This window comes from Serinus canaria, chromosome 17 (genome assembly GCF_022539315.1).
Source record: "Serinus canaria isolate serCan28SL12 chromosome 17, serCan2020, whole genome shotgun sequence".
Taxonomy (NCBI): domain Eukaryota; kingdom Metazoa; phylum Chordata; class Aves; order Passeriformes; family Fringillidae; genus Serinus; species Serinus canaria.
Genome location: NC_066330.1, coordinates 6,055,058 through 6,079,952, shown reverse-complemented (window position 1 = coordinate 6,079,952; position 24,895 = coordinate 6,055,058). Strand labels below are relative to the sequence as shown.

At 47.6% G+C, this 24,895-nt stretch overlaps 1 protein-coding gene across 3 annotated transcripts in view; it reads left to right on the top strand.

The window, feature by feature from the left end:
• COL27A1 (collagen type XXVII alpha 1 chain) overlaps window positions 1-24,895 on the top strand; it is a 145,916-nt gene that overhangs the window by 42,449 nt on the left and 78,572 nt on the right. For all 3 annotated transcript variants that reach the window (XM_050981025.1, XM_050981026.1, XM_009093500.4), the window contains 7 exons: window positions 3,326-3,370; window positions 4,240-4,293; window positions 6,628-6,672; window positions 8,936-8,989; window positions 10,167-10,211; window positions 21,073-21,126; window positions 24,693-24,737. In XM_050981025.1, the coding sequence (XP_050836982.1) occupies window positions 3,326-3,370; window positions 4,240-4,293; window positions 6,628-6,672; window positions 8,936-8,989; window positions 10,167-10,211; window positions 21,073-21,126; window positions 24,693-24,737 (342 nt within the window). The remainder of the gene's footprint in view (window positions 1-3,325; window positions 3,371-4,239; window positions 4,294-6,627; window positions 6,673-8,935; window positions 8,990-10,166; window positions 10,212-21,072; window positions 21,127-24,692; window positions 24,738-24,895) is intronic.

Below are 24,895 nucleotides of genomic sequence, written 5' to 3'. Positions count from 1 at the left end.
AATCTTTTTTTTTTTTTAAATCTGGGTTTCCTGCTGGCATTCTCCCAGTGAAAATACACTGCTACTTGGCTGAGGGTGGGCAACATATCTTGGCTACTGGAAAACAGCAATGCCTTGGAAATGGACATCCCTCCTTTCATTCCATGGAGGTGCTGCAGAAAGGGCTCTGAGGGCTTTGATCAGAGAACACCATGTAGAAACCTTCAAATGGTAAAATATTTCACCATGAGAAACAAAATGCATTTCCCACTAAATGAAAGCACTGTCTCAGCAGTGTGAGCTGGAGCCACAAGCAGCAGTGTGTGGTTTTGGACAGTGTGGCTCAGTCCTCAGTGCCTGCCTTGGGAATGCTGACAGGCTTGGATTGGGTTTAGGATTGGACAGGCTGATCCCAGAGCACCCCTGAAGTGGTTTTAGCTCCACACATCTACGAGTACATGAAACTGCCTTTGGAGCAGCAGGTGTATTTCTCATCCTCTCCACACAGAGCAAATGGTGCTTTTGCAGACCAGGAAGGATGGCAGGACTAGGATGTCCCCTCTGCCTGTCCCTGTGGTGCCTGTGAGGTGTCTGTGGGCTTTGGCTTTTGGTTTGGGGCTGCACACCACAGCTGCCTTGGAGATAGATCTCAGGAGAGCAGCATCATTGCTCCAGAGGAGAAAACAGCAGCAGTGAGAGAGACAAAGTTTTGTTGGAGTCAGAGGGCAAAGATAGAGCTGGGAAGTGGTCAGTGCTCCAAAACATCCTGTATGCAGGTCTCATTCCCTGACCCCTTAATTCTTCACATTTCCTACCAAAGTGCAGGATGATCCCTTTAGCTAGGAGAGAGTGGATTATAAATATCATCACAGATGAGTAAATCCTTCACTGGAGTGCAATTTCCTTTCTGAATCACAGCCCTTTGTGTGGAGTGCCCTGTAATCATCACGAAGTGTTCAGATAAAAGAGCAAATGCTGTTGTTTTCATACCCTCTGCCCTGTCATTTTAGTGCTATTTGAAGAGGATTTTAGCAGGTAAATACTTCCACACAAAGCTTTAACATACACAAGCTTTTCTGGTTTTCCTTCATTGTAATTCACCTGAGGCAGAAATAACTGGGGTACATTGGGAAGAAATAGGTGTTTGAAACTCTCCAGAGCCCAGGGTATGTAGTGAGAAGGATATTTAATAGAACATAACAGTGCCTACATTTTTAAGAATATAACATATTTAACCTGATTGTCACTCACTTCCCACTACAGAATTGGTGCAGAATTTAGTTCAGGATGTGCTTTGAGCATCTCAAGGGACCATCATGCAAACACCTACTTTGGGTGGACACTGCAGGCTCAAAACACCCATCCTGCAGAAATCCAGCTGGAGCAGAATGGTTCAGAGCAGCCAAGCCAGGCACTTATTTCTTATCAGTGGAAAAGCAAGATATTGTTAAGCTTGGTGTTCCTGCTGCAGACTGGAAGAACTGGGCAGAGGTTGCAGGAGAAAACCCCATGGAAATCTAAATTTCATGGAATGACTGGGGATGCTGAACTCAGGGATGTTTCTGTTGGAAGCTCTCACCTACAGGCCAGACACCCAACCAGGGTGGAGCATCCTCCCTCCTCTCTGTGAGCCTCTGTCAAGGAGCCAGGGAGAGGATGAGCAGGAGAGGATTTCATGGGGCAGAGAATCCTGTGTGCTGGTCCTACTCCAAGAACCCCCAGTGAGGAGTCTCTGACTGAAATGTCCTCACAGCATTTGGAGAAAGGACCCTCGAGGTGGTTCAACCAAGGGTTTTTCAGGGCAGCCTTGTCAGAAGGTGCAGCTCTGTCCAGAGCCATGGCATATCAGCAAAGCCAAGCAGGAGAGAGCTGGTGAGAAGGGAATCAGCATCACTGCAGGCCAGACTGTCTGAAATAACAAGGCAGGAGGAATGCAAAGGGGAGAGGGCAGTGGCCAGCATGGCTGGGAGCACTGCACACCCTGCCAGCAAAGGCTCAGGCTGCAGGTCTGGAATGGCCCGTGGGAAGGATAAAAAAGCTGTTCAGCAGAGGTGTGGACCTGGGAGCAGAAACAGTCCTGGGTTTGTGTGGAGAGTGGAGCCAAAGGCCAAGTGCTTGGTCACCCCTGTGACTGGTGATGGCTTCCAGAGCAGGGACACTCCCTGTGGGCTTCACAGACAGATGAGGTGTGCTGAGCCCTGGCCAGAACAGGGTGAGTGGCAGGGACTGAGGTACAAGTAGTTGTAAGCCACCCTGAAAGCAATTTGTTATTTCTTTAGTATTTGTGCAAGGATTGTTCCATCTTAATTTTTTTTCTCTCCCATTTGTTTCAAGTTAAATTTTCTGCCTTTTTTTTCATCTTGCTGCTGGCCCAGCTAAACAGCCATCTCTGTAGCTGAGTTCAATCTCCTGATCTGCTTCTCTTGATGGAATCTTGTTTTAAACAGCTGAAGCAAGATAATAAAGAAGAGGGGAAACAACCTGAACTGTCCATCACATAAAGAATTCACTCTGTTTGAAGGGAGCTCTAGGTAAATCTAGGAGAAAGCAAACTCCCTTAAAGACACACAGTGCTCACTCTGCAGTCAAACAGGCTGCCCTTGTCCTGCTCCAGTGTCTGCAGCTCCCCCAAAAAATGAAATATTAACAAACTGCAGCAGGATTATGAAAGACCTGTGAGAATGATTTGGAGCCTGAAACACTTGCCAGTAAGCAAGGTGGATTAAGAAACTCATTCTAATTAATTCAGCAGAGAGAGGAGGTTGAGAGGCAGCTTGCTCACTAATTTTAGTGGCTTCATAATCAAGCACTATGGAGTTTGTAATAATTCGATTAGAAAAGCTGGAAGCTGGACAAGTTCAAGGTAGAAAAATTGAAGTTTCCTGTGACAGTAAGTGGTTTTTTTGGTGTTTCCTGTGGCATTTCAAACTCTAAAGCAAAAGTAAGAGCTCTGAAACACTCAGAAACACAAGTGGGTCATGTTGCTGTAGTCCCCAATGTGCCCAAAGCCATTTCATTCTGTGGTTTCCTCAGGATTAAGGACAGCCTTGCTCAAGGTGTAGATTACAAACAGATCTGAGCATGGAGACCATTCCAAATGTGCTCATGGAGCAATTCCTTCTGGAGTATTTACCACCCCAGACCACAGCAGGGCACATCAGCAGGTTTGGGTGGTGCAAGCACATAGCAGCCTGATAAAAGCTTTCAGGATTGTGTAATGCTCTCTAAAATCCTCCTTCTCCTCAGAACTTTAGTCCCACCTGCAAAGAGAAATAGAAACCAAGCCCAGATTATTGTACTATATTTTTGTTTCTTGGTATTCATCTCTTCCATGCTCTTTTGTCAGGGATATAAAGGCTACCCTGGACCACCAGGTCACCCTGGAGACCAGGTGAGTTTTCCCACTTCCCAACAGGGGAGCTTTGAGGAGGGATGGGTTTGCTGGCTGTGATGCTGGTTTGGCTCTGATGCAGCCTGCTCAGTGTGGACAGGCAGCTCCTCCCAGGGCAGCTGGGCACCCACCAGGGTCTGAGCACACACACAGACCCAGAATCCATGGCACGGTGGGAGGAGGCTGCCCCTGAGTTTCTACGTCTAATTTCTAATTTTTACTGCTCAGCCACACTAAGTTTACTTGGGGGAAGAAAAGCCAGCTCACCATCCTACCCCTTTATTTGTCTTTTAACATTAATTTCACCTGGACTTTACTAACCACACTGTGTTGAGTATTTGTGATTCCCTTCCCAAAGCCCATTTCCCCCCCCTCCCCTCCCCTCCCCTTTTCTCCCCCCTCTCTATTTGGTTAAGTTTGATGTTTGCAATGCAGTAAAAAAAAAAAAAAAAAAAAGGCAATGAATAGCAGGCCCTGTTAGCAATGATGTTAAAGGACATTATACATGAATCCATTTAGTTTTGAGGAATTTTGGCAGTGCTTTCCCACCAGCAAAACGGTTCCATATGCCAGATATAGATGCAGCCTTACACCTTCTCTTAGTGTCCTTGTTCCAGATTCTCTGCTGCTTTCCCCCAAATGGAGGAAGAAGGAGAAACAGCAGCACTTGCTCAGTGCATGGATCCTGCTGACTTGGCTTCCCTGGGCTTTCCCCCTCATTAATTAACTTCATTATCTACCCTTAATATTCTTTTCCTCTCAATAAATGTGCATCAGGTTTATCCACTCCATAATGATTCAGCTAAAACCACTTCCCAGGTGGGACATTCACCTGATTTTTTGTGTCTTTTCTTTTTTTCTGTCCAAAGGGTGAACGAGGACCAGCTGGAAGTCCAGGTGCCAAAGGTTATCCTGGCAGGCAGGTGCAGTAAATCTCATCGTGCTGTGCACAGAGTAGGGATTTGGGTGTGCAGGTAGCTAAAGACATGGCCCCCTAAGGACAGTGCAGTCCTCTAGAAAATGTTGGTATATTTGAATATTTGATCTCTGAATATTTTCCTTCTTTCCTCCTCAAGATGTTGTAGCAATAACACAGTCTTTCAACTCTGAAATGTTCTTAGAAAGAATTTTGTGGCTATGAGAGATAAAACCTGAATTTCTTCAGCAAATTATGGCAGATTTTTCTTCAGCAAAACAAGAGGGAAAAAACAGAAGAGCAGAGCACAGAAAGACACGTGCAAGCTGCTAGCTCTTTTGTTTCTAGGCATATTTTGCATCTAATGTTGGACAAGTTAGAAACCTAGGATGGAAAAAGGTGTATTTATTATTGGAGTAGGAGATTTAGATGAACTCCCATTAATAAAACACATTGGCATAAACCTATGTATACACACACAATGTTATGTGTGAACTGTAAATATATATATAAAAATTGTATTTGCTGTTGCAAAAAAAGATAATGAAAGACAATCAAGTCATTGTTCTCATGCTGAAAAAAATACACAGAGACAACTTTAGGGATGGAGGAGTGTGCATGGGGAAATGGATCAAGATTGGACACTTTGTTGTCCTACTGATGTAAGGTGCTGAGTAGTGTAAAGGAAACAGGAGAAATTCTGTGACCCTAAAAAATGGAATCTCATGGAGGACAGAACATCCAGCCCTACAACATTTTGTGGTGAAGTGAGTTTGTCAGGATTTTCTAAAATGGACACATTTAATGTTGGATTCAGTCAGGTTTATCTGCAAGCCAAGAGACCAAGCAGATGTCAGAGATCCCAAATGCTCTGTCCTCAGTCCTTCAGACTTAACACAAGTTTGGATGTGACTTTTTTATGCAGATGTATAGGTTCTTGGATTAAATGTGATCTAGACCTGCAGAACAAGTCTGTATCTCTCTGATTCAGACTGTCAATAAAGCATGACCCATTTTAAATTGAAAATCAAGCTGATACCTTGCTTAGCACACTGGAGAGTGCAGATGGCAGAACTGCATGGGAGCTTTATGCACCTGACTAAATGCTCCATTCATACTCTGAAAGGCTCTTAGAGCTGAGCATGCCAGAGAGTCTCCTAGGTGTGAATGTCTGTTAGAGGGCTAATAAGAAGAAGTCCAAGAGATTTTGGACATACAAGGTTAATGAATGCTGTTCAGCAACTCAGCCCATCAGATAAGCAGGATGAAATCTGTGCCTTGGCATTCAAAGAACAAATCTGGCTTCTTAAAAACATGGTTTGGGTCAGGAAAGTGACTTTTTCATTTTTTTAAGGCAGCTTTTTTCAGCCTGTCTGAATGCTGTGTGTATCCTGCATCAGGGCTGTTTACTTTGCAGAGATTTTACTACTTGTTACTCCTGTCAGCTGTGCTGGCTCTGCAGCCATGGGAGAGACTGCTTGGCTCAGGTTTGGTTTGTGCATCACAGGCAGGATTGTAACTTCACCCTGATGCCTGAAATCTTTGGCAACGTTGCAGGAGGCAGGAAAGAGCACAACCCAACTTTCACATCCCAGGCTGAGCCTGCAGTTCTGCCAGCTGAACAAAATATGGACTTAGCTTTTTTTTTTCTTCCCCCAGAAAAATCCCATCAAAATTTGGAACTTAAAAAAAAGTTATCTGGAAATTTGCTAGAAGGCAATAAACATGAAAATTTATTTTGCATTCTTGCACTTTTCTTCTTTGCAGTATTTTGAGTGAGCAGCATTAGGCATAGAATTAGAATAGGGAATTAATTTTCAATTCTTCCCATAGCTGATGCTGCAAAGGGTTAGTGGTATCACAGAACCTGCATTGCTAAGTGACTCTCTGGGCTCTAGGAATTCCTCATTGCCCCAGTGTTCCCTAAGCAGGTATTAGAACACATTTGCTCTGCATGTCTTTGCTCAGGCAGGAGGATGAGTGGAGAGCTGTTGGGCACAGAGCATCACTGTGTCTCACATCCCAAGTGTAACACAACCTCTGGGCACCCCACTGCATCAGCCCTTGTGGTCTTTATTATCAGAAATCTCAAATTCAGCCCCAGGGAAGGCTCACTGTGTGCAGCAGTCTCAGGTTCTGCTGAATCCCAGCTCCCCAACAATGGCAGATCTGTTTTTTGTATTATTTGGTCTTTTTTTCTCCTTTGTTGATATTCCTTGGATGCTTAAAGCAAAACCTGAAAGCAGAACCATGCAGGGATGGTGCTTGGGGGGTTGGCACTGCTCATTATTTTAAGTTAAAGCTTGTCCACATTTGTCTTTGTTTTTTCCTTCTGTTCTAGGGTTTACCTGGCCCCATAGGGGAATCTGGCCCAAAAGGCACTCGGGTAAGCAACCTTTCATTTGCCTTTTCTCTGCTTGTTTTTATCACAGACTTCTCAAGAAAATTTAGGCTTGATTTTGCAGTTCTGAAGCTGGTTGCTTTAATTTGTTGGGTTTGGGGGATTTGAACTGTGCACCAATTGTTTATTGAAGCATTGTTAAGTTTTTTTAATTAAACATGGAATATACCTTGATCAAACTCCCCCAGTAGTGCTGATGATGAAGTCAGCCCCTTCAGAGCTCACATTGCAGGAGAGGAAAGAATGGCTTACAAATTCCTATCAAAGCCTGCAAGCCCCATGTCCCAAAGGCCTCTTTAGTTTCACTCAGTGTGGTTCAGCAGACTTTAACCACGCTGAGTATGGGCTCACTTGGGCACAGGCCTGGTTTGGGAGTGGTTTATATCATTATGAACAGCAGCAAGCCAGCATCTTGAAGCCATGTGCAAATACAAACAATATCTCCATCCTGTCTGGTTTTGCTCACCAAAAATAATTGCTGGGGTTTTATTCTCACTGCAAAGGATTTTTTTTTATTACTACTTAAGGCTCTTGTTAATCACATTTTGTTCTTTTCCTGCAATTATAAATTCACAATGCAATCCTAAGCCAATAAATCCCCATTTCTCTAGCACGTGATACTTTCTCTATATGCAGTAAATTCAAGCAGCTGGCTTTCATCACTAGGAAAACTGCAAGGAATAAACAAATGCTGACCCTGTAGCTAGCAGTATTCCTGAGCTGGGAAGGGAGAGGGCATGTTCAGTTCCTGCAGGAGAGGAAAATCTGAGACTCAGCCCACTTTTGCAAGGGCTAAAGTTTTCCCTGGGGCATCTCTTCCCTGCTCTAACCAGGACCTTGTGTAATTATCAGGTGCAGAATGTAAGATTTAGAAATTATTCTCCATTTTGCACCCCTGAGTGGTGAGGACTGAAATGTTTATAAATACCCAAGGAAGCCCTTTGTTAGCTCAACCACAGTAAATCAGAATTGGGTGCTAAGGTAAGATGCGTGCATTTTGTGGTTCAAGGGAGCCAGCTCTGGACTCTTCTTTGTCCTCCACCTCTACTTTTTCCTTCTCCAGGAAAAGTTTGGGAGTTATGTGGTTTCTTTTAGGATTCAGGAAGCAAAGGCAGGCAGGATCATTTTAATGTAGCATTATTTCCCAGTTAGGTGTTGTCCCTAAAGGAAACACATCCCACGGGGAGCGATGGACTGGTGGAAAGGTTTGGTGGGGCTGGCAGATAGAGATTTAGCAATGATGGAGAAAGAAAATGAGAGACAAGCAGTGTTAGCACTTGGCTCCTGTAACAGTGAGGTGCCACAGAGGGGGCTCCCTGCTGAAATTCACTTCCTCAGGATTTGGCATGCTTGGCACCAGTGGGGCCCTTGCAGAGGCCCAGCACACAAGGTGACTTTGTCCAGGCTGCTGAGCAAAGGGATTCAACACAAGGCTGCCATTGTGGCAAGGCAAGGGAAACACTGTGTTTTATGCAGCGTGTCTTGTCTCAGCAGGGCCCCAAGGCCACAGAGAAACCTGGAAACACAAGGTTTCTGATGAGTGTGGAAGCAGCAGGTTTTAAGTGGAATGTGCTGGTGCAAAGGTGGTTTCCCTATAGTGTGGGTGTGCAAGCCATCAATCCCCCAAGCCTGGAATGTCAGGTTCAGCCTCTCCCAGCCCATGCAGGGCCTTCAGTGCTTGGAATGATGAAGGTTTGCACGAGGTCTTGGTGGTGCAGGGACAGGCTTTGGGCAGAGCCAGGACTCACTGCAGGGTGGTGGCAGCCCTGGTGCCAGGAAAAGGGGGGTTTGCCTCAGCAGGGGCTGCAGTGTGTGACCACTGCATGAGAAGTCACCACAGATGACAGAAGACAGACAGAAAGGGCTTGGACAACAGGACAGTTGGAAATGAGGGTCAAAAGCAAAGAAAGAGGCAAAAGGAGGTATAGATCTGTGGATTACTTTTGCTAACCTCGAACCAAGCTCCATTTCCCCCAGGTACACTTAGAGCCAGCCCAGGTAAGGTTTCTTCTGGCTGTCCTCTTGCTGCCTGGAGTCCTCCTGATCCCTGGTGTGAGGGTATGTGCCCTTGGACTACATCGTGGAAGCCAGCACCATGCAGTCCATGGGCATATACACTTGCCTCAAGGTTTATTTCATCTCGGCTGCCACTGACCAGCGCTGGAGGTTCTCTGCTCTTCAGGAAGCACAGACTGACTGCATGCTAGTGGAGAAATGTCTTTGACTGCTTGTTTCCTCTTTTCTTTAGGGGTATATTGGTCTCCCAGGATTATTTGGGCTACCAGGAGCCGATGGAGAACGAGTGAGTATTTTGTGAAGAAAACCTTGGTTGAATGCAGTTCTTCAGAGCCTGATGTAGCCTTCTCTATCCCTGCTCCCTGAGGAAGGAGGCAAGCATGCCTCATGCTTACCTATCCCTTCTTTAGTCTCCTCCTACCCTTGAATGAGGTCCCTGTATAAGGCTGATGTTCAGCTGAGGAGAACTCAGGCTTCAGGCAGGGCCGTCAGACCTTGCTCTTGACTACAGAGTTTTCTATATTCTCCTTCACTTAAAAACCTGCCTTCCCTCTCCCCCGTGCCAGCTCACCTTAGTGAGGTGTGGGGCAGGGTGAGGAGAATGTCCGTGGAGATTCCCTGCTCCCACAGGGATCCCCTCCCAGCCACACTGCCTCAGCACTTTGTGTGCCTGACTGGAGATGTTTGGAAAGAGCCTGGCTCTTGGAAGGGACAGTGCTGAAAATGGCTTTATTTCCAGTTGCATTGAGGTGGGCAGTCCAGCCTGGGGCTGTGAGTGGGCAGCTGTGGCTGTGCCCTCCATCCTCCCATCCTTTTCATCGTGCCTTCCCCCAGCCCAGATTTTCAGAGCCTCACAGGTCATCCCTTGCTTTTCCACTCTCCATCTCCACATCCTCCCACCTGCCCGATCTCTTCCCATCCAAGCACCCCCTTCTCCCCATACCAGAGCTCCTAAAAAGATCACTGGAAGACGAACACAGTTTGATTCCAGCCTTTTCCTCCCTCAAGTGCAAGCTCCAGGAACCAGAGAGGCCGCGGGCCCACGTGGGAGGGTGCCTGCCTGGGAGGGGCCTGCCCCGCACTCCGGCCACGCTGATTTAATGCTTGTATAACTAAATAAGAAACATAAACACGAGTTCTGCAGCGAGTGCCTCAGCAGTGGCCCTCATTTGGTTCCAGACCAGTAGCTTAATGACTGCTCCTGCTAAGGCCAGCCCCAGCCTGGGGATGCGGCCTGCGCGTGGCCTCGGAGGCCGCAGTTAATGGGTGAAGGTTAATTGTCTTCTGCTCTGCAGCCCACTGCAAGTAGCTGACATTTTGATTCCCAGACAATGCCACAGTCATTAGCCTGTTTTGCATTCTCCTTTCTCTTCTCATTTTGCTTTGTATTGTTGGTTGGCTGTTTGATTTCTCAACCAGAACTTTTTTTTTTTTTTCTCTCTCTCTGTGTTTTTTCCTTGCAGGGGATCCCTGGAGTTCCTGGGAAGAGGGGCAAGATGGGTAGGCCGGTAAAGTTTTTCCTCGTCTATTATGCAGACCTTGTTGAATGAAACTGGGAACAAGACATTTGGCTTTTGGCCAGGTCCCTTCATATCTTCAAACAAACCTTTCCAAGTCTGTCTTCTCAAGCAGGAAGAAAACCAAAGATAGAGATATTGCTCTCTTCCTTTCTTCCATGCTCTGCTCAATTCACAGGCATTAGTGCTCTTTTCCCATGCTCCCTTGGATCTTACACTTCTCAGATTTTCTTCTACAGCATCTTCCCTCCTGCCCTGCCTCTGGCCAATTGCTTCCCTAGATGCACTTTTTAATTCCCAGCCGTGGCTGCAGGGTCCCAGGTGTCTGTACTGGCTCTGTTCCATTTCTTGCTTTGCACTCCCACCACTTCTATCACATCTTCTGTCACTTCTATCACATCTATCTTCTCTTCTTGCTGTGTCTCTCTCCAAGCCCTGCCCCATCCTGGTTTGTGTAATGCAAGTGTGGTTTTGTATAGAAACCTTTTTGTTCTTGGTGGTGCAAAAGATCAGGGAAGATGTGTTTGAGGAGCAAGGAGGCACCAGGTAGATGTGAGAGCTCAGCCAGGAGGAAGAGGTGTTTGCAAGCAGGGCTGAAGATAAATAACTGTGAGAGCTGTGTAGGAGAACAAGGGGGGCTGTGCTGACTCTAGCAAAAAGCAAGTGGGAAAAATACTGAACTGAGCAGAGGAAACAGGGAAAGGACAGAAAGAAAAGACTTTACCCCATCAACCTTCTTCCAAACAGTTCTGTATGCCTCCTTTAGGAGGCTGGATAAAGCTTTTTGCTCCAGGAATCAGCAGAGAGCTCAGGCATGTTGGATCTCTGTTGTGTCTCATTGCCTTTGCACCTTGTCCTTCATGTTAGCCTGAGTTTCCTCTGACCTCTGGACATCATTGCACTCGCAGGCTTCTTGCAAAATGTCCACTCACCCACACATGGAAAAATCCAGTGCTTTCCCCTTGTCCCCCTTGCCTGGAGCACATCCTTCCCAGGAGCCCCACGCCCACCACTTGCTGATGTTCTCACTGCAAAAGCCATGCAGACACCTTGGCAGTGCTGGGATTTCTGCTGGTCAGAGTGACTTTGAGATACATACAAGGCTCTTTTTTCAGCTTGGCAGTCGAAGAAGGAGTCAGGATTCTTCAGCTTGTAGTTTTCAAGGTTGTTTATTATTTTTTATTTATAACATTCTTTCTCTGGCCTGCTGAGGTCTGTTCAGCAGGTCAGACAGAGGCACTCTGACTGCCCCCAGAGACAGTGCTATCCTTTATACTAAAAACTATGTGTACATTATTTACAGTAACCTCCCAATACCTATCACCTATGTTAGTGAGTTTCTACTCTAAACTAATCTAAAAGTGCTAACATCACTCAGAAGATGGAGGTTAGTAAGAAGAAAGAAGATGGACAGGGCATGCCCAAATTCCTCCATCTTGGGACCCCGAGCCCCCATTCTAAAACCCCAAAAATTTGCTTTTCACCCGTGACGTACTATTATTCTACTTTATCTCTCTTGACTTATAATTCTTCACATAAAGGTGGTAATTTGCTCCATGGGTCAAAATCAAAGTCACAGGGGTCTTGGGCTCTGTGCCAAGGTCTCTGAGACCCCTGTCAGGGGCTGGAGCCATCCAGGACAGCCAGAGGGATGTCCTGGGTTCCGACATGGCAGTGCAAACACCTCAGCAGTGCCACACCCATCCTGCCTCTCCTTTGCCTGAGATGAGGAGCAGTCGAGCAGATTTTTTGGAGGGGTACTGGAAATCCATACCAGATCTTTTGCCAGTTGCTGGTTGCACCAGAAACCTCTGTGATGAATAAGTGCAGAGCCCGTGGTGTAACCATGACTCACTGGCGAGGGCAAAACAAACACAGCAACTGTCGTTAGGTTCAGGGGCTGTGCTCTCTGCTCTCTCTGCACAGAGCATGCTGCAGGCTCACAGCCTTCCAGCTGTTGGCTGGCCAGGATTTGTAATCTTCCAGGCAAGGGTTTTGGTCTGGCGGTCACTGCTACAAGCAAGGGGCTCCCCTGAGATCAGCAGGGAATCTCTCAGCCGTGGAGGCATTTAGGCTGGGATCTAGGGAAGGGATTAAATGGCTACACATGAGCACCTTTGTTCTGCTTGGCTCCTTCAGAGAGCTCTGGCTCCATCCCTGGTTTATGATATCAGGTTTAATAGGAAATCTTGAATGGGCCGATGCTGACGATTTGAACTTCCCAGCGTGAACAGAAAGATTAAGTGACATCTACAGTTATTCAGGAAGTCTCTGGGAGAAATGGAAAGCATGAACCAGCTGACCTGGTTCTCTTCCCAACACTTATCTCCTGGCCACTGCTGCCTCCCAGCTGCCTTGGGGTTTTTGTGAGCCTTCTGGGATTGCTCTGGTCTCTCCCACCCCTGCTCCCTTAGATTTGCTGGTGTGGCTGCTGTTCCTCTGCTGTCTCCGTGTTGTCATTGCAGCAGGGAGCTCTTGCAAGCCCTTCTTAGCTGCCTTCAGAGCTGTTGAATGCCCTGGGAGGAGGAAGGGAGTTGGTATCACACACATTTCTGTACCTAGCTTCGTTTGGGATGAGAGCTGGCAGTGGACCAGTGCTCAGCCGAGGAGGAGCTGGGGGCTGGGGGAGGTTGCATGTGACACCGTGGGCCTCTGAGAATGATGTAAGAGGGAATGATTAAAATAGAGGAACTGGACATGAGTCAGAGCTTGAAATCCTTCCAGGGAAGTTAAGTTTTGCAGAGCTGTGAGGGACAGGGTGAGTCTGTCGTGGAAACAGCTGACTCCACCTCTCCCTGCCCGACATCAGCGATGCAGGAGGCCAGTGCATCCCAAAATGTGGGCCCTGGAGAAGGAGAGGGCTGGGGGTGGTCTGGGGGCAGAGTTATGGTTGGAGCCCAGTGCATGAAGGAGGCTGAAATAACAGAAGTCTGTGTGTCTCTGGATCTGCCTGTTTTAGAGGTGGGCTGAGGGGCTGCAGCTGCTGCAGCAGCTTGATTAAACCTTCAGTCTTGCCAGTGCAGTGGCTGAAAAATATGTCTTTTTATGGTGATTTTTGTGGATTTTTATGGTGTTCATTTGAGCAGCTGGGAAAAGAAAAATTATAAAAACAAGACCCCATCAGGGGTGCTGGGGGAAGGAGTGAGAGAAGCTGTTGATGGCATGTCTTGCCATGCAGAGACAATGTGCCAGTCCTGGTTCAGCTTTAGGAGGGAGCTGTGCTGCCACTATAGGAAATGACTCATAGGAAGAGTAGGAGATAGAACTAGCTCAAGGAACACCAAGTTGTTCTTGTGCTGTGGGAGATGGGTAGCCACAATCAGAAGTGTCTGCACTGCAGATTGTATTAAACTTCAAATGGAGTGGAATATTTTCAGAAGTTCTTAAGCTCTGCTAGAGGAAAAGACTTAAAGGCAAAACTTCAGGAAATATATCCAAAGAGCTTTGAGCTCTTTTTTGGTTCATCTTTGGTTTTGATGTGTGCTTATATCTCTCTTTTTCACATAGAGTGTTAGTACTGCACCAGCTGTGCTATTTTTTATCTATGATTTTTTGCTTATAATCTGTTTTGTTAGCAGTTTCCTTTTAAAAGAGATAGAAAAGAAGGAGGAGAAATTTACTTCAAAGATATACTTAGTAATTTCGAGGTTCATCTGAGGTCTAGTCACAAGTCAGTTAAACACAAGTTTCCTTACATTTTTCTAGGAACCTGGTGATGCTGTTGGTCCTGTACTCAGAGCCTCACCATGCAACACCTTGTGAAAGGGTCCACAAAACAGCCCAGGATCAGACCCTCCCCAGGGCTGCAAGGGTTTGGTAACAGCAGCACGAGCAAGCCATGAACACCACGAGCAGATATTTCTGTCTCTGTGCTCATCGTTCTGGTTTCTCCCCATGACACACAGTGTCACACAAGCTGCTTGGCTCTTCCAGCTCTGTGCAAACCAGGGACAGCCCTGTCTTTGGAGAGCTCTGCTTTGAGCTCAGCAGCTGAAGCTTAGCGTGGAAAGGCCGAGGATGACAGCTCATGTCTCAAGGAGGAGGTGCCATAAAAAGGCACATGGATTTGAAGTCACAGAGATCAGCATGGGAGTGAGTGCAGCAGGGTCCCTCCCCTCTGTCACCCCCAGTGTGAGAGCCAGCAGTGAGCTGGCAGCCACTGGAACCAGCCTCAGAGTTTGCTGGGAGCACCAGTGCAGTGCCAGGCTGCTGGAGCTGGCACCTTCTCACCAAGCTCTTTTCCATGTGTGCTCTCTTCTTCTGTGGTGACTTCTCATGCATTAACTCCTGCCTCCAGTGAGCACCAAGTTGCAATATATTGGTTTTTCCTTCATCTCAGAAGCTGTCAGAAGGTCATGGGGTACCCCTGCCCTCCCCACCAGCATAAACAGGCTCTTGCATCATTTGAGAAGGCGTCAATTGTGTCTGGATAGCCAAAAGCAGGGCTGCCTCTGGGTCAGGAAGGTTTCATTTTGTAGCCTCCCTAAGCTCTTGATGGAGGGCTGAGATAGATCCATCCTGAATGTCAGAGCCTGGGGTTTGCCAAGGCTCACAGTCCCAGCTGCTGTCCATGCAAACAGAGGGGAGCCAGGCTCTGCCATGGGTCTGCAGGGGCTGGCATGGCCACAGACCACTGACAAAGCAAATGTTGCTTCTCTCTGTAGGGACTAAGGTGATAAACATCTCCTCTCTTGCTCCAGTCTTTTCTCTGCTTTGGATGCAGCTGAGCCCCTTCCTTGAGTGAGTGAACCAAGAGTCTCCTGCACCACATGAGCACTTGGGAAACTGGTAACAGCATTTGATGGTACTCTCAGATGTGGCCAGCCAAAGCCAGCAGAGAAATGAGTGGGCTGAAGAGCTGTGTGTACAGGTAAATCCACAAGATGAGCTGCAGGAGGGAGCACAGATGGTCTGTAGGAGCTGATGGACAGGACTGGGTAGTGCTATCTTGTACCAATACCCCAGCATTGCACCAAAATGTTTGGTTCTTTGTACAGGAACTGATTAATTTAAAAACAGAATATGCTTTTAATCATTCTGTTTGCATGAAAAGTCCAGTGGAGGTCCTGAAAACTAGCCATGAACAAGGCTCCTCTTTTAATGAGAGTTTTAGCCCATGGATCAGATGTTTCCTGTTAGCCATTTAAGTAAATTCTTTGCTATTTTTTTGCTTTGTTAACCTGAATTTTTAAAATAGATGTGGTTTGAGCAATCAGTGACTTTTTTTAATGCTGAAGTTGGACACTGAAGCTGGGCAGCTGGTCTGGTTTCTCCACCCCTCTTGGCCTGGTTCACCACTCTGAAATGCAGGCGTGAGCCCAGAGCAAATGTCACCATCTCTTTTTGGCCTGAGCTGAGTTCCACATGTCTGGAGTTTCCCAAATCTCTGTGGTGAGGTGCTTGCATGGTTACTTCTCACATGTTCCTATGTCCATGATTACACCATCCAAATAACCTGGAGAGGTGGACAATATCAGTGTGTATTTCATATTGGTAAGAATGGGCAAAACAAGGTACTGAAAACACAGGGAAAAGGTGCCAAGAGCTATAACTTCCACTGAAAGAAAAGAAACAATCCCAAAGATTTTATTTTTTTTCCAAGAATGCTCCTAAGTGACTTGTCCATCATCATTCAGAAATCTCATGAGGATCTGAACCAAGGTCTTCCAGGCATCTTCAATCCTTCAGGGAAAAGCTCATTCATGAATCAAAGCTCAAAAATTATTCTCCTTAGAAATTATAAGGAAAAATAATGCAGTTGTCACCTATGAGTCTGAAAGCATTTTGACCCCGAAAGCTGCTTGACATTTTTGGGTAGGAGGCTGCTTGATTTGGCAATGTTGGCCATAGATAAGCTCGAACTCAATTAGAGCTCTGCAGAACAGGAAAAGATCCTGTACCAGGGGAAGAGGAATGGAGCAGGAGTGTGGAGGGGCTGGCATTTCACTTGAGAGGTGTTTGGCTGGAGGAGCTTCAGGAAATTTTTCTTGTGCTGCTCCTGCTGTACTCCCACAGCTGGAGGGATAGTTATGTTTTAAAATGCCCTGAAATCTTTGTCCCAAGAGGTGACAGGGAGCTGTGAAGTCTCCTGGGGGTGAGAGCAAAGCTTCCTTTCAGGTGGCAGAGGGGCAGAGCTGCAGCAGGACCCCCACTCCATTCCCAGCCAGGGATGAGAACTGCCTGGACCCAGGGGAGGGCAGAGGTCCCCGTGTGGCTGTTGAGGCACAGCAGGAGCACAGGGTCTGCCAGGCTCCCTTTGGGGTGGCTCCTGCTGGGGCTGAGCCACTCTCTGCTCACCTGTGGAGGGGCTCAGTCTGCTCTCCACACCAGGAATTCTCTCAGAGGTGTGGGCTGCCAACATAAGCTACACTTGTTTGTTTTATTCTCCTTCTTTTTTCCACTGAAGGCTTTCTCTCACCCTCAGCCTCGCTTCTCCACCACCTTTTTTTTCTTTTTCCTTACTTAAATTATTTGACTTGCAAGTTCTGTCCCTGGGGAGGCTCCTGGGCAGTGATTCACCTGGCCAGAGCCAACTGGCAAATAGAGACTTTTGCAGACAAGACAGGAGGGCTGGTTGGTTTGAGCAGCTTCACCTTCAGCCAACAGGAAAATAAAATCCTATTTTTGGAGAACGATTCTGTTGGCATGAAGACCTGCCAGGATTCTTCAGAGCAGCAGCTGCCAGACTGCCTCCCTTGCTCCTACAGGGAAAGTGCTTTAAACTGAATCAGATGTTGTGCACACACAACACACCCAGCCACACGTGAGCACCTGAGAGGGCATGGGGGAGCAGAGGCCATCGTGTGTGTCACCAGTCCCTGCTCCTTGGGCACAGCTGCTTCCAGGGACAAGGGGTCTGCTCTGACAGGAGCAGTGCTTTGGCTGACAGCAGCCAGCAGAAAGGGCAGGCTGCTCTGTTTGCTTTGAGCAGTGGAAGAAAGGAAGGGGAGGTGGAGGGGGATGTAATCCCCTGATGCAAGAGGAGCTGGTTCCAGTGTCTGTCTAGGTCTGGTTGTTCTCAGCAGGAGTCTCCTGGTGTATGAAAGGATGCCCTTTGCAGGGATGGGCGATGAAAAGGAATTAAGGCACTATTGGAACATCTCAAAGATACAGACTCTGTTACTGCTTCAGCTGCAGACTCCTCAGTGTAACCTGGGATAAATCAGTTTGGATCTCTCTGTGTCTCAGTTCCCAAATTGTGCAAGCCCTATAAAGCTCTGTTTGGGCTGGGGACAGGGGAGCCCAGGAGCACCCAGAGCTTGTTGGTGCAAAGTATCTGCCTGTGTGCTCTCTCCAACTCCTCATCTTGCTTCTTTCATTGAACTTCTCCTTCAGACAATGTGAAATCCATTCAGCTGGACATTTTCCCCCACCTCCTCTCTGAATTTCCCAGCTGTGAGATAGAGCCAAAAGTTTTGTCATACCTGACTGGAGCTCTGTGGAGGAGCACCCTGCTGGCTCCTGGCCAGCACAACTTGTTAGTTGAGCATTTTCTTCCTACTTCTGCTGCCATTTGCCATTCCCTTCCCTGTCCTGGTCCTACTCTGTACATCCCATCCCTCCCACAGAGCAGGCTCTGTGTTTTTCACTGGGTTGTTTACCTTTGCTGTCCCAAATCTTAAGCATAATTTCCAGGGACTAGTTTTCCTGAAAAAAAAAAACCACCCTGAAAATTGACAGATTTTCTGTACCAAAACCCCTTCTGCACTCCCAGGAGACTCTGAATCTGCTGGATTCTTTAATCTCTTTCAAAAGTCTCCTGTAATGGGCTGCCAGTTGTGACCCTCCTGTCTGCCAGCACCATGAAATGAGCTTCCTGCCCCATGTGTTCTCCCTCAGTCTGGGCTCCTCAGGCTGTTGGAGCAGAGCATGGGAGAGCAGAGGTGTCACTGCTTGGGGGAGTGAAACCAGTGGGATTAACAGAGTCTGCTTATAACTTCTGGGCTACTTGTTTCAGTTGAATAGTGCTAGTTCTGTTCCTGGGGAACATCTCTCTCCTTTAGGCTCAGGCAGGAGAGGCACCAAAAAAATAGCTTTTACAGACGTGTGAGATCCAATAAATTAAGACACTGTGGTCACTGGAACTGTTATTGTGGTTTAAACTGCTACTGCTTACCCCATGGAAACAAAGTGCTTTCTTTTTCATTAGGGGCTTAAAAGATTGATTGTTTCCTGCTGTGCAAGAACTTTGCTGGTACAGCTTTCACAACCTGGTTTGGGTCTTTGCAGACTGCATGAAGGCTGAAATAGCCTTCTCCATGCCACAGCCACCAGCCTTAGCCTCATTTCATGTGCAAAACCTGTGCTAAGCTCGACTTCTGGGCTAGGATGCCTGGGAGTAGTTGAATTGAAGCTGCTCTTTCCATTTGTCTCCTGCTCTGGGTTGGTTTTACAGTTTGGGCCAAAAAGTACCTGGGGAGCACCCACCACCCCAGCAATGGGTGAGCTGGGCTGGGGGCTGCTTGTGCCAGCAGTGCAGATGGTGTGTCAAGGACAAAAAAGGTGTTGGCAAGGATGGGGCTTTTGTGCAGGGTGTTGTCCTGGGCCTGTTCTGCTTTTCTTCTCAGCTTCCTCCCACTCTGACCCTTTCCATGCCATCTTGAGGGCTGGCAGAGCCCTGAGCTCTGTGGGCAGTCACAGCCTGCTGTGAACAGGTTTCATTGCTGCATCTCTTGGTTGCTGGGTGGTATTGGCCAAGTGACCTCAGGTGCTCAGCTCCACCTTCCAAACACAGGAATAATCTGGTTTTCTAGATATTTGGAGTGCTGGAAAACCTGTGTAAATGTAGACTTCTATTAACTCTATCACCAAGTGCCTCAAATTTCCTGTCTTTAAGCAGCAAGGTTAATGCTGGAAACTGAGGCATGAAAAAAGAGTGAAACACATGTGCAAAACATATGCATTTAAATAGTTCCTTATCTGGGTTCTTTTATTCTGGCACAGGAGCACATTGCTTATGTCACACTGCAACAGTTTTAAACCAAATTCAGACAGTGCTGTTTTAGTCTGGAGCAAGCATTCCCCTAGCTGATACTCTGCTGCTGTAGCAATATTGTTTTCATTGTACCATTCAAAGTAGTAAAATCTCCCCTGTTGGTGAGAGCTCAGCTCCATAGCAGACACCTCAGCAGCCACAGGGCCAGGCTGCAGCTCCGTGGCACCCGTGGGCCACTCCATGCCCAGCTCTGCTCCCTGAGGAAGGAAGGAGAGATGGGGGAATGCTGAACTCTGCAGCAGTGTAAGTACAGTATCAGTCTATGCACACTCATATTTTCCTTGGCAAGCCACATGACTGTAAACAGCAAAATATTCTGGCAATCTTCTTTTTTTTTTTTTTTTTTCTGTCTTGCCTGAGCAGTGAGTTTTCCCTGCACATCTCTCTTCTGATCTGATTGATTCAGCATGTAGCAAAATTATTTTTCTCCTTTTTTCATTAAAGAAAATTGTAGGCCCCCCCTGCCTTCTTGTTATATTTGACATCTTTGTCTCTAGATGGCAGAAGGCTGTTTCCAGTGGTTGCTTACCACAGCTTCTTGGCATGTGCACAGGCCTCGGGGATGTAGTGCCTAGCTGGAGAGAGGCAGACAACTTTCCTATTCGCAGTGATTCACACAAAATAGAAGTGTTGAATCCAAGCAAGCAATAGCTCATGTCAGTTCAGTCCTTCATGCTGTAGGGAGTTGGTAGAGAAGAGCTGAAATGCTGGCTCTGAGGTCAGCAGCAGAATTTCTGTTGACTTAAACAGGTCTCCCACCTCTCCCCTTAGATTTTGCCAAGCAACTTTTTATCTTTTCTGTTCACCAGGAGTTGTAAACACCCAAAGGTCAAGGGAGGTCTTGGATGACAGTTTCCCAGTGTAGCTTTCCTGCTCTGTCTGCTGTGATCATTTCAGTTTTCATTGTTGCTGATGGGTTTCCAGATAAGCATTGTCACCACTGGCTGTTGCATTCAGATTTGCTTTTCCCAGATACCCAGTGTTTGTAGCATGCAGGGAAGCAGGCAGGAGAGGACAGAATCCTCTACTTTCCTCTTCTTTTCTGCCTCTTAAGCTCTCAGGTATTCCAGAAGATGCCCATGTTGTCCTCTGTATTCTGGTGAGCCAGAGAAGGGGATAAAGCACTTTGACTCCCAGATTGAGCTCTTCCTGTGGGAGACCGAGCATGGCAGGACAGGGAAGAGAGATCTGCTTTGGAATCTGCTTGTAGCAGGGACCTGGGGGGCTTAGAGGAGCACAGGGTCTGTCCAGGAGTGAGAGGGGACGTGTCACAGCACCGTGGTCTGGCTCTGGCTCAGTACCTCCCCTCCCTTCTCTGCAATTGACTGAAGTCTTCCAAACTTGTCTCGGATATAATGAGATGAAGTCGTCTTTTGTGGTGACTTTTTCCTGTAGTAAACATGCCTTTCACAGCCCTGGGGTGTGGGCTGGAATGAGTTTGGAAACATTTGCTCCTCTGGCAAGCTGAAAGGGAGTGAATTCACCAGGCATCTCCCATCAGCTCCATTAAGCATCTGCATGGGCTCCAACAGGCTTTGTGCTGTCCAGCTATCCTGAGAGGAGGGGGTGCTGTTCAAAGGGTCCTGTTAGCAGACAGCACTAAATAATTCAAATGGATTGACAATCCATTTTTACTACAGTCACTGTAGTGAGTTTGTGAATCAGGGGTTTTGGCCTTGCTGAGCTGTGCTGGTGTGGCAGGAGTGGTTTGGATGAGGACAGGCAGGCAGGTTGTCCCACATGTCCCCGTGTTCTGCTGCTTTCCAAAGTGCTGCACGGGGTGCAAGGGGAGTGGTTTGGAACTGGCTGTCCACACCAGGGAGCCTCAGTAACTAACATTCATGTTTGCCTCCTCAGGGTTTTCCTGGTAATTTTGGAGAAAGAGGACCTCCAGGCATCGATGGGAACCCTGTAAGTTCACAACTTTTTTTCTTTTTTTTTTTCTTTTGCAGTAGACAGCACACTGTACTGCATCATTCTAGGGGGTTTTTTAAGCTTGGTGGCAGCTGCTGGCTGGTTTTGTCCCTCTTGGAAAAAAAAAAAGTAATCCCTTCCCTACTGAAAATTCCTGTTTGGCTCCTGTAACTGGCACGTCCTTTGCCATCAGCTTTCTGTCTCCATCTCTTGCCTTCCCTGCACCTTAGTCATGACTGGTACTTCTTTATGCAGAAGGTGGCTAGGAGAAAATAAAGAGAAAAAGGGCAAGGGTGTTGCTCTGGCAGTGTTGGACCATGTTGTCCATACCACTGGGCACAGAGTCCCTGCTCCAGTGTCTGGGAGCACTGAGGGACAGACCCCACAGCCCAAGCTGCTGCCTGCCCCATCCCTCAGCCAGCCCTGGGACTGCATGGTAATAAGTCTCCAGTCTCCTGAGTTCTTGCCCTTCAGTCTTCATCTGACCCCTGCTGGCTTCTTAAGAGTGGGATGTGTCTCCTGGGAATTGGGTCAGGATGGTCACCAAGGTCATTTAAGCAGCTGGGTGCTGATAAAGTTTAATTTGCTCTGCTCTTGTAGCAGTAAACTGTGGGATATGCTGTGTTTGCCACTGCTCACAGAACATGTCCTTGTGGTTTGCAGCAGTTCTCAGATGTATTAATTATCCTGAATTATTTTCTGAATGACTTTGTTGGTTCTCCCCGAATTAGCATGTGAGCAGCACTGATTCATCTTTGAAATTCCTGCTGCCTTGGTTATTCACACATAATCACCGTGCTGCTCTGGGGTTTGAGGGGATGATTTGTGTGAAGTAACCCACTCCACATGTGCCTGCAAGCTCCCATTCGTCATATATGCAGCACAAAAGTTATTTTCACAACAGACTCCAATCACCAAGCCAAGCTCAGCTGCAGCTCCAGCCTTTGTGGGAATTCAGCACAAGAATCATAAACGCAGTGAACTGAAAGAATGATGTTCCCAAGAAATACTTCTGCAGCACTTTTCCCATCCTTCAGTCAACTTAAGGGTCAGAGTGGAATCAGTAGTCCCAAAGTACAAAACTTTCTGATTGTACTGCTATTTCCAGCCAGCCCACCAGGAAGAGCAGGAATCCTGGAGGACAGGAAGACTTTTTTTTTTTTTTCCTTTCCCTAAATAACTTATTTTGTTTTCTTTTGAATATGCAAGTTGTCTAAGCCCCATTCAGAAGATGTTCTCAATGCCAGTCAGCTGAATGGCTGTTCCCAGAGCCTGGGAGAGCAGCAAATGTCCCGTTAATTCATCCAGAAGGATTGCTCCTCTTTCATCTTATCAACGGCTCTTAAATATTAATGTGCCTTGGCCATCGCAGAATGAAAACAGACTGTTTGGGCTGACTTAAAGGGAGGTTCACAGGGTCACAAGTGGAGTCACAGACGCAGAAAAATGCCAGAAAGTCTGTTTGTGGAGCACACAAATATGCTAGGTTTGGTAGGTGGGGTGTGCAGCTGAGCTGTCAGGGGCGGGATGGCTGCAGGCCCGGCTGCCACATCCTCTGCTTGATCCCCTGCTCGCTGGGAAGGCTGAGCCCACAGCTTCTGATCTCCTGAGCATCCCCTCCGGGCACAGCTCCTCCACCCCAGGGGCATTCTTCCCTCCTACCAGCTGATGAGAACTGTAGAGCCATGGCATTCCAGATCCCACGTTCCCCCGGAGTGCTTCAGCCACTCCAATTAGGCTCTTAATCACAGGAATTAGACGTGGGAAAGGGCTGTTGATTCATCTCCTTCTCTCTTGTCCCAGTGCCCGGTCCATGCGCTGAAAAAAGCAGAATAGAGCCTGATTTCCCTCTCAGGCCAGGGACTGATAGCCAGGAAAGGCCAGTTGTAAATCCTCCATTTCCTAGACCAGGGAATGGCTCAAATTAACAACTAGTCCTGTCCACATCTCTCAGGGGAGTCCACCCCCTCCTCTTGCAAGAGGAAATCCTCTTCTGTTAGCTGTGAGGTCATGCATTTCCACAGACAGCCTGAGGAATAGCAATAGACACAAGTCAGAAATCTGGGAAGTGCCTCTTGGAGCTGGTGGGACCAAGAGCTGAGCATCCACCCAGCCACCCTGGGAGCCTGCAGAGCTTCCTGGGGAACCCAGGCCACCATGCAGCCTCTGTGCTCAGCATTCCTGGGATACTCCCTCTCCTTCCCGAGCCAGTAATGCCAGGTCTTGGCTGAAAGCTTGCAGCCGACCTTATAACAGTAGCTCTGAGGACACAGAAATCCCACCCATGAGGAACAATTGCTCCACAGATGTCCCAAGTATGCAGGAAAGGAACTGGCCATTAAAAAAAAATAAAAAAAAAAAAAAAAGCAATTTTAGGCTGGTTGAGATTATGAAACGCTTTTTTGTGTGTGTGCTTGCCCAATAGTCCTTTACTCCATTTCCCATAAAATAAACACACGTAACCCTTTAGCCAAGGAGCCCTGAGCACATTCAGTCACGTTGCGTCCCCTTCTCCTTCCTAGGCAAATCTTTCCATAAAAGGGGAGCTGTATTGCACTGGAGGGGGCTCCACCAGATGTGCACCATAAACTGAGCAGGGCTGTCAGAGGAAGTAGCCAGCATGATCCAGAGCAGGGGCAGGACTGTCTGAGTTAAAGGGAAGTTCAGCATTTCCAGTGCACTTGTTTTGAGAGGCCCTGCTGGAGATGGAGGTGTGTAAGAGCAGGTCCGTGCCCTGGCGAGCAGCTCACTGTTAGCATGGCCAGGGAGGCCACTGAGAGGGACATGGGACAGGCTGAGCACTCCATGGCTGCTGAACTGCTCAGAGACCTGGGTAGATGAGCTGTGGGGATCTGGCAGAGCTTCTCTGCTGTGCTTTACTTGGAGATGCCATCAGGCACCCACCAGTGCTTCTGTATGTCTTTGGAGAGCTCACACAGAGAAAGTTTGTGGTGAAGCTGGGGAGCCAAACCAGCTCCACAAGCCCCATCAGCACTCTGGAATGGAGTGATGAGCTCCAAGGTGCCATAAACACTCCCAGCACCAGAACCTGCCATACCCTCTCCCCAAACTACCCAGTTTCATTTTCAAGCAAGTCTTCCTTTTCCTAAGAGTTTTATTATTACATAACCACTCCCAGACCTCACCTTTCCCAGTGCTAAAGCAGCAGCTTTCCTCTCCTTCCCACCTCAGCCTTGCTCTCCCCATGTCTCCTGCCCCTCTCCCTGCCAGTGGCTGGGTCTCACCTGGGGCAGGCTCCCACCTCTCCCCTGCACAGTGAAATGTTCCTTTCATCCAGCCTGCTCCTGGGAAGGAAGTCAGCCCTTGGAATAACTGCCCAACAACAAGCAGCCTGTGTCTTCCCAGGATGTGCTCTCCTGAAAATGGAAGTTCTGGATTGCTTTGGAGGGGAAAGGGGCTGGGGATGGAAGGGATGGAAGGGGGAGGGATGGTCTTTTCCCTTCTTTTCCCTTCCCTCAAACCCCTGAAACACTAAGCTGCCTTTCAGTCTCTGCTTGTCTATAAAGTGTTCTGTAACCGTGTGGGTTTGTCTTTCCTTTTAGGGAGAATTGGGAGCCCCAGGTCCTCCTGGAGTCCTTGGACTCATTGTAAGTACAAAAACAAATGGAGATCTGGCTTGTCGGGCTTTAACCCTTTCAACCTGCCTAACTACACACAGATTTTCTTCTTCCTGTGAGGAGGATGACTGTTTGCATGGGGGAGGTGTGGCATCTGGGGAGAGAGGGGCTTCCTGGTGGATTGGGAG